This window comes from Drosophila persimilis, unplaced genomic scaffold, assembly GCF_003286085.1.
Source record: "Drosophila persimilis strain 14011-0111.01,24,50 unplaced genomic scaffold, DperRS2 tig00000520-arrow-pilon, whole genome shotgun sequence".
In the NCBI taxonomy this organism is placed as follows: Eukaryota; Metazoa; Arthropoda; class Insecta; order Diptera; family Drosophilidae; genus Drosophila; species Drosophila persimilis.
In genome coordinates this window covers 3948699-3958635 of record NW_020825317.1, presented here as the reverse complement: position 1 = coordinate 3958635, position 9937 = coordinate 3948699, and the positions used below count along the sequence as shown (strand labels likewise).

The 9937-nt window shown below is 43.4% G+C and overlaps 1 protein-coding gene across 1 annotated transcript; it reads left to right on the top strand.

Moving 5' to 3' along the window:
- The first annotated feature begins 604 nt into the window (after positions 1-604).
- On the top strand, positions 605-1982 carry LOC6596828 (ERI1 exoribonuclease 2). Its single transcript, XM_002021973.2, has 3 exons — positions 605-1563; positions 1620-1779; positions 1839-1982. The coding sequence occupies exon 1, from the start codon at positions 726-728 to the stop codon at positions 1395-1397; it is 672 nt and encodes a 223-aa protein (XP_002022009.2). The 5' UTR covers positions 605-725; the 3' UTR covers positions 1398-1563; positions 1620-1779; positions 1839-1982.
- The last annotated feature ends 7955 nt before the right edge of the window (positions 1983-9937 follow it).

The following is a 9937-nucleotide window of genomic DNA, read 5'->3' as shown; positions in this document are numbered from 1 at the left end:
CGGAAACGATTCCTTCTGGACGTTACACACATCCACTTTTACCACAAATCTAATATACCCCAATACTCATTTTGAGTATCGGGTATAAACACAAAGAATTATAAGCAATATTTATATATTATGTAAAAGAACATTTTAATATTACTAAAAATTTTGAAGCAAAATTATTAATGGCTGCACAAAATTTAAATATTTCTGTATCAGTAAAATCATTTTATTTTAAAATTGTAAACCCCACGGGCCTGTTAAGGGTTAATCAACATCAACATATGCCGTCTCACTCACACTCACTATACTATGTGTTTTTCACTCGCACTAATTGCTAGGGTATAAATTTAAAATCGCGGCCGTAGCTGCGCCACACAACGTTCCTTTTCGTAAAAGGCACTAAACTTTTCTTTTCACTGCGCTTTATTTACCGACTGACAATTGTACTACAAAGTTGCATTTTATTAAAAATCGATAGATATCGAATAAATGCAAAAATTGCAATGATAGGTCAAAAGTTATCGTTACTCAGCAAAAACAGCAAGCACTGGCAAAAAAGCGACAGCATATTACATTACAAAGAAAAAGAATTCAATTGGAATTGCACAAACAAAGTCGGCCTTCATAAAAGTGTACAAAGCAACTGGGCTAATACATCAGAGAATATTCCTGAAAGGAGCTCGTCCAGATCCAGTTAAAGAAAGTTAAAGAATTCACGCAAATCCAAGAAGTTTACAATGCATCCTTTTACTTATGCCATATCCGTGGACTTCGAGGCCACCTGCTGGGAAAATCAACCGGCTCAACAATTTAGATTGTCGGAGATAATTGAGTTCCCAGCCAATTTGGTCAATCTGAAAACGGGAATGGTCGAGGCGGAGTTTCACAAGTACGTGATGCCCGTGGAGTCGCCGCAACTGAGCGAATACTGTACCAGTCTGACGGGCATTCAGCAGAAGACTGTGGAGGCGGGAGTGCCACTGCAGACGGCACTCAATTCCTTTATCGAATGGCTGAAGAAGGAATTGAGCGCCCGCAACCTGGTGCTACCAAAGATGAGTATGACCAATCCACAGGGAAACTGTTTCTTCGTCACCTGGACGAACTGGGACTTTGGAATCTGTCTGGCCAAGGAGTGCGCACGCAAGAATATACGTAAACCAACCTGCTTCAATCAGTGGATAGACGCGAGGGCCATCTACAAGAAGTGGTACAAGTATTGTCCCTTCAGCTTCAACAATGCCCTGGAACATGTGAGGCTGACCTTCCAGGGACGTGCTCACTCCGGCATGCATGATGCCAAGAATCTGGGCAGTCTCATTTGCAAGATGTTTCGTGATGGAGCCCCCTTTTCGATCACCAAGGATCTGACACCACATAAGGAGCTCAACGAGAACCGTGGCTTCTGAGCTTAAGCGGTCAGCCATCAGCCATTAGCCATCCCAGCCAGAGCCAAAGCCCCCCAGCCAGAGCATAATAATCCATTTGTTTTTTGGACTATGTTTAATATTCAACGCCACAGTAACCCAAGGACACTAATGCTGACTGAGAGATGGGCCCAATTTAAACACAAATGTAAACGCCAAATAAGTTTATTGTTTTTTTATTATCTACATAATTTCATTTGACAGAAATAACGACTTGACATTTGAAGTGCATCGCCATCGCAGCAAAGCCCCAGCACCTGCATCTGGATATCAAAAGCCAGCAAGAAAACCACAACACTAAAAATCCACTCATTCTATTGGGTGTAGAGAATGATTATGAGTTTTGCATAATCTGAACACAAATGTAAACGCAAAATAATTATCTTGTTTTCTTTTTTATATTTTATCAAATCTCTTTAACAGAAATTAAATTGATGTGCAACGCAATGACAGCCGATCGCCTGCCAGCAGCCATTAGCCATCCCACCAAAGCAGAATGAGCCAGAACACAAAAAAAGCCATTTATATATTTGATTATATTTAATACACTACAATTCTGAAACCACACCAAATAACATGGAAGATGGCTAAGAGTTGTCCCTTATGTGAACACAAAGGTAAACACTAACGAGGGGGAACGTTGTGAGTTGCTGCTGCGACCGAAACTCTACATTTATGCCAGAAGCTTAGTCAGTATGGCTTTCCTCCGCCAGACCGAACGACACGACAAAGAGTGCGTGCGAGAGAGACAGAAAATCAGTCAGAACGTGTCGTCGGGCGCTGCGTAGCCACTGCAAATTGATTTGTTCGGTTATAATACTAATCCGATCGGATTCAGATTCGGCAATCTGGTAGATATGGTTATTCTCTATGATTGTTCAAAATTGTGGATGCCACAGATCTTCGTCCTTTGTGATGGCGGAAGAGGGTGGGGTGAAATTTTGAAATACATATCACTAGGTGCTCATAGAGAGGGACAAACGGACGGACGGACAGACAGACATGGCTCTATCGACTCTCGACTATTGATGCTGATCAAGAATATACATATATACTTTTTATGGAAGGGGGGGTATAAAAAATGCTCTTTTTTTGTTATGTATTTTAACTAATTTCTTTTGACAGCAATTGATATGAATTTCAATTTTATGTCCATCGCAATCTCAGCTACCACATCTACATCGGAATCTAAACACCTACAAACGTACGAGTACATCTAATCATAGCAATGAATATGGCCTTATAGCATATACATTTTGCTACTATTCATACTTACTAATTCCCAAATGGGAAAGCTAGAATAGCTCGATATTTTGTCGAAACTAAGTTAGAGAAATTAAGAAAAACGAGGCAACCAAATTGTCATAGAATTGGAGTTTAGATATAGCCCAATGCGAATATTGAATATATGTACATATATCTAAGTAGGATAATGTTAGTGGAGTTTTTAGTGGGAACAATTGAGAGACTTGACTTATCTCCTTCGAAATGTTCTGTGCCGCATTTTCCAGTCTGGCCTTGAATCTAATCCCCTATTCAAGTCGGAGCATCTACAGAAGAATGCGGATTCAAGATGGAATTTGCTTGCATCCCTTAGCCAAGTTGTGAAGTGTCACTTAGAGGAAGTGTTGGAAACAGGGAGACTTGCTCCATACCCTGGGCCATACCCTGGGCCTCTGTTCGGTTGGTGACCGACGCCTGCGGTTCCTGAGGGCTTCTACGAGTATTCATATTCCAAAGAATCCGAAATGCCTGAAAAGAAAAAGAATTTTTCAGTGGTAAAGGGTAAAGATGAGAAGAATGCCTGTAATGACCTAGTGACCGCCGCAAAAGTTCTGTCGGCTGTACAGGACTCAATAGGCTCGTCATATTGCGACTCAGCCTTCCCCACGTAGTGCATATGGTGGGTTTTTCAGACGATGTGGCTGTTCTAGTGGTGGGAAAACTCTTGGAAAAGACTTGGAGAAGACTTGCAACCAGACAATAGCGCGTATTCAACAGTGGCTGGAGAGGATCGGGCTCGAACTCGCTCCACACAAGACCGAGGCAGTGTTGGTGCCCAGCCTAAAGAAAGCTGAGACAGTCCTGCCACGGTCATATCTCTGCCATGGATGCTGGCTAATGGTAGTCGGGCGGAGTAAAGAAAACTCTCAATGAAATTACCCCAATCTATGCCTAATTTGTTATGGCATACCTGCATATTGGTAAATTTGCTACCGCGACGGGGCCAGAGGCGGTGGTGAAATTTGTTGCCGATAAACTCAAGATGCCGGAGGAGGAAATTTCTTGCGTGAAATTGGTTAAGCGAGATGCTGATCTATCTGCGTTATCTGGTGTTCCCCGTGGTCTTTGATGCTAGATTCTGGCCAGTATCGGTAAGGGTTTCGCGCTTAGACAGAGGCCTGATGAGGAAGCTCATTTGACGGCAATTAAGCTGTATGCAGCTGTGCCACTGCGGACGTCCACGCAGGCTCAGAAAGCTCCAGGTTCATCCACTTCAAAAAAAACCCCAGTGAAACCCCTTTGGTTTTATGATCGCCGCTTCTCCACAAAATATTCTGCTTGCACTTTTTTGACGAAGAGTCAGCAGCCCGTCGTGCACTCTTATGTGGAACACTCTTTAGCATCATCACCTAGATTGGCTCTCCCTGCCCAATCTTCTGGACGAGGATGGTGTGCTGCTATTTCAGACTCCGGCACATAAGCAGGTTTCAAGCATGGGTCTCGGCCCTTTGGTTCAGTGGGATATGCCTGAACCTCCTCTGGATCCATCTTCCGTGGCCACTAACAGGACGGCACCGCCACTTTCTGTGACCGTGCCGATGGACGGTGCCAAGACTCAGGCTGTCAGCTTGGCTACCTCTACGTGTGACTTCGACGTTGTCATTTTGTTTGAAGCCTGGCTCAATTCAAGCTTTTTCGACAACGAATACTTCGATCCTAACCTTTTCCAGGTGTTTCGTAAGGACAGAGATTGTGCCAAGACGAAGCGCTGCAGAGGAGGTGGGGTCATTGTGGCCGTCAGACACACCCTACTGGATGGTGACTCTGTTCTGTATCAGATTGGTGTGGCGGTGGCTGGCCAGTCGGAGACGCTATTAGCGCATCGTACCCCAGCAGTACTGGGAACTAGTTCGGAGGTGGTGATATCACCACTCCCTAAAAGACCAGGGGTACTTTCTTTACTAACCCTTAACAATGCTTTTCATCATTTCCATTTTTACCCGCAATGTCCTACGACATGGGGACCAGCGATACCACATCGTTTACCCCCGAACAAGTGCTATGTGTACTCGTCCAGTAGAAATGAGTAACCATGTAGTAGCTAGTGATGAAATGGATACCCATGAAGTAGCTAGTGAAATGGGTACCCATGAAGTACGTTATCAATCTTCATTTCTTTTATTATATATTTCATTTTAGTTTTTAAATTTACTAATTAAGGTCTGCGGTTCGCGGTGGTACTGTTTTTGAAAAAACGTTTTTATTTGCAGCTGTAGGGCCTTCCTAATCTGGACTTCAGCTGATCCAGTCCCCGTATCTACAGTTATGGCATCTATAAACATAAAATACAGATATAATAGGCATAAGAAAAAACCAAAAAGCAAATAAGCCTACCAATCAAAACTCTAAAGAAGTTCTTTAAATTTTTCAGTGTCACTTTCCTATTTCGCGGCCTTCAACTTTTTCTATTTCACCGCACAAAACTGTTTCTCCGCTAACACGATTATGTTTGGCTGCATATTTGTCTTATATTTCTTTATTGAGCCTACGCAAATGCCGTTTGCTATACATTTGCTGTGACTTACTGTTTAAAATTGAATAATTATAATCACTTGGACAGTCGCACTGATTTGCACAAACGCCAAACGCAAAGAACATTCCAGCATCATTTTTAGCTACCTGGTCTCTTCATTTTTTGTCTCTTCTTTGAGTGGTTCGGCGTTCGTTTACCATAGGGTTAGTCCGGAAAGTACCCATGTAGGAACCAGCCAAATCAGTAGTTCGGGCATGGTCAATCGCCACCGCCAGTACTAGAGGGACATTCCACCGAATAGCTGTCACACACTCAAAACATTGCTAAAATATATGTTATGGTATTCTGCGAGACCGTCAGCACCTCTGCGTTGTTGGCGACTTCAATTTGGGTTCGTTGATATGGTCCGGCGATCCGCACTCGTCGGCTATGATACCAAGCAATGTACATTTGCCGCACGAGATTCTCTTGCTAGATGATTTTTATACCCGATACTCAAAATGAGTATTGGGGTATATTAGATTTGTAGTGAAAGTGGATGTGTGTAACGTCCAGAAGGAATCGTTTCCGCCCACATAAAGTATATACATATATTCTTGATCAGCATCAATAGTCGAGTCGATTCAGCCCTGTCTGTCTGTCCGTCTGTCCGTCCCTATCAGCGCCTAGTGCTCAATGACTATAAGAGCTAGAGCAACGACATTTTATATCCGGACATCTGTGATATGTCACTGTTACAAATATATTTCAAAACTTTGCCCCGCCTATCGTGAAGGATGACTGTATGGTCTACAATGTAAAATCTGAACCAGATCGTACAATTATTATAGCCAGAATCAAGAAAACAATTTCATTGTTTCTCGCTCTGTCTCTCTCTCTAACACACAGGATTCATGGTCGGTGTGCGGTCAAACTCCTTTAAGGAGCAAAGTACTCAAATGACCCTCGTAAAATAGAGAGCCTACGCTCACTTTTTGTATATACTCTCACCATGATTGTACTAAATTCACCACTGTATTCTCTCTCTTATGCCCAGTACTCAAGCACTAAGATTTGTAATAAATAGTTATTGCCTTATGCTCAACTGGATCGATCGACTTTTCTCTTGTATATCTCATGTATAGACTTTGCAGAAAAAACTAACACACCCCCATCCGTGAATTAACATTAATGCGGAAAACACTCCGTTTATAAACATTTTGGCGCCCAACGTGGGGCACGTGTGTTATGTTAATTCTTCTGTGAACAATTAAACTAATCGCAATCTACAAAGGCAACAATTACAACATTCGCTCGTCTCGCAGCTGCAATCGAAAGTTCCTAAACCGTATCAGAATTGTTCGTCTCGATCGCGGGTTCATTGTTCTCGCCTTGCTCTCGCCGTTCTCCCTTAATTTTATGATTCGCTTGTCACCCACAACGCATTCAACGGCGCTTGCATTCTCGGTTCGTTCGCTTTGCAGCTACCTGTTTTGGTTGAACATCTTAGAAACGTATTTCAAGAATGTTTTAAATGTCCAAGCTAATATTGAAGACCTTAGTCCGAATGATGAAGGACGGGCAGATTTGGAGGATACATACATAGCAATCAAGCTATCCATAAAGGAAACGAGGGGGAACGTTGTGAGTTGCTGCGGACACCGCAACTCTACGGTTATACCCGATACTAAGTCAGTATGGCTCTCCCCCGCAGACGCCGCTAATATTTAACGACACGACAAAGAGTGCGTGCGAGAGAGACAGAAAATCAGTCTGAGCGTGACGTCGGGCGCTGCGTAGCCACTGCAAATTGATTTGTTCCTTTTGGCTAAAAAAATGGTCTGATCTGATCCAGATTCAGCAATCTAATAGATATGGTCATTATCTATGATTCTGCGTTTTTAGTTTTCTCAAATCTGCAATATTGTGGATGCAACAGATTTTCGTCTTTTGTGGGGGCGGATGGGGGTGGGGCAAAATTCTGAGATATACGTTTTATAGTGACATCTTAAAGGAGTGTGTGCACCAAATTTGGTTACTCTAGCCTTAATAGTCTCTGAGATTTGTGGTTGCCTCAGATTTTCGTCCTTTGCGGGGGCGGAAGGGGGTGTTGCGAAATTTGGACAGGAAACGGTCAAGGTCCGATATCACAGGAGTGTGGATACCAAATTTGGTTGCTCTGGCTTTTATAGGTTCTGAGATCCTTGAACTCATATTTTGCAATTGGCAAAACCGACCATGAAACCTGTGTGTTAGAGTGAGACAGAGCGAGAAAGAGTGAAATTGTTTTCGTGATTCTGGCTGTAATAATTATACGATCTGGTTTAGATTTTGCACTCTAGAAGATATAGTCATCTTCTACGATTCTGCTTTTTTAGTTTTCTCGTATCGTCGAAATTGTGGATGCCACAGATTTTCGCTCTTTGTGGGGGCGGAAGTGGGCGGGGCAAAGTTTTGAAATATTTTTGGAGCAGTGACATATCACAGAAGTCTGGATCCAAAACATCGTTGCTCTAGCTCTTATAGTCTTTGAGCATTAGGCGCTGAAGGGGACGGACAGACGGACAGACGGACGGACGGACAGACAGACAGGGCTCAATCGACTCGGCTATTGATGCTGATCAAGAATATATATACTTTATAGGGTCGGAAACGATTCCTTCTGGACGTTACACACATCCACTTTTACCACAAATCTAATATACCCCAATACTCATTTTGAGTATCGGGTATAAAAATGGGAGGAGATCTGAACGCCAGCATTGTTGCGCCGGACTACCACCCACCGCCAGTGAAGTCATCGTTACCAAGGTTGTCGCTACCCACTTTCGACGGAACATATGCAAACTATAAGAATTTCATTCACTCGTTCGAGCAAATTGTTGTGCGTGAGTCTGGATTGTCTAATATAGAAAAGTTTAATTATTTGCTGACCTGCCTCACGGGGCCGGCATTAGATACAATTCAGGCATTCCAGGTTACAAGCGAAAACTATCCGAGGGCCCTAGCAAAGCTCAAAAGCCGTTTTGATAATCCTACTCTTATATTTTTAGAAGGTATTGAGGCATTGTTTGCACTACAACCTGTGGAAAGGTCAAACAGTCAGCAGCTTCACAGCCTAGTGGATAAGGCATCCGCTATCTTATGCTCGCTGGAGTCCATCGGCAAACCTGAGAACATTGTTCACGCTATGGTTATATATATTATAATGGAAAAGTGTGATCAGCAAACTCGGAACAAGTGGAAGGGAATCGCCGGACTACCAAAACTCTGCCAACCTGGCTAGCATGCACACAGCTTTTGGAACGCCACTGTCAGTTTCTCCATTCGTCTGGAAGCTCGACTGGTACTTCGTCACAACGAAAGGCTGAATCCAATAAGTCAAATTGACATTCTAATCACCAAATAAACTCGTCGTTTGCTATCACTAATCCGTCTTGTACACTTTTTTCTAGTTCTGGCCATAAAATCTCTAATTGCGCTCAGTTCAAGGCTATGAACAGCAACCAACGGTACGACAATGCAAAACGCCTCGGTCTCTGCATCAATTGTCTTGGAAACGGTCATAGAGTGGAGCAATGTTCATTGACTCATCGTTGCCGATCCTGTAATCGGAATCATCATTCATCTTTGCATCACTCTCAGCCGCATCAGCCACCCCAATCATCAGCAGGACAATCTTCAACTACTGAACCGGTGCTTCACACTCTCATATGGAGATCGCAGCAGATGATCAAATTTTGTTGGCAATAGCTATGGTTTTGGTAAAGGATGCCACAGGTGAATACAAACTCGGTAGAGCGTTGCTTGATTCATGTTCTCAGGTTAATTTTGTAACCGAAACATTTGCACTCCCTTACTAGTTTGAAGGCTCGTACGACTACCTCTATTAAGTCACGTACTTCCGGCTATCAGCTCACTCTCCAGTTTGGAATTACATCCCATATTGCCTACCAGCCAGATAGTGAGATCGACATATCGAATTGGAACCTACCAGCCAACACTCCATTGGCTGACGAATCGTTCTATAGGACTAAACGTATTGATCTGTTACTGGGGACCGAAGCCTTCTATGGAGCTCTAGCTGTTGGCCAGATTCGCATTGGTCCAAATCTTCCCACTTTGCAGAAGACTCTTTTTGGTTGGGTTGTTGCTGGGAGGTACCAGCGCCAATATAACAGACAGCCACCATTGTGCTTGGCGACTGTAGAAGAGTCGATCGACAAGAATTTGCAGCAATTAAGGAAAGTGGACTCATTTGTCGATCCAAGCGCTAGAATGCTCCCAAATCATCGTCGCTGTGAGGACCACTTCAGGGACACAACACATCAGGATGCCAGTGGGCAGATTGTCGTTCGCTTGCCATTTCAAGAAGATCCAAGTTGTCTTGGAAGTTAATTCGATACAGCTCGAACTCGATTTTTTGCCATTGAGAGACGTCTCGCTCGTCTACCGGAAATTCGCTCGCAGTATATCTCGTTCATGCAGGAATATGAAAGTCTCGGCCATAGGTCCCTCGCACTGAATCTTAACTTGGAGGAACCGCATTATTATATACTCCACCATTTCGTTCTGAAACCAAGCAGTACCTCGACGAAGCTCAGAGTTGTCTTTGACGCGTCTTGCCGTACAACATCTCAAAGGTCACTTTACGATCTACTTTTAGTCGGCCCTACCATTCAGGATGAGTTGTACTTGCAATTGCTGCGGTTCCGCATGCATAGGTTCGGCATCACAGCTGACGTCACAAAAATGTACAGGCAGGTACTTGGGGTGAGAAGGATAG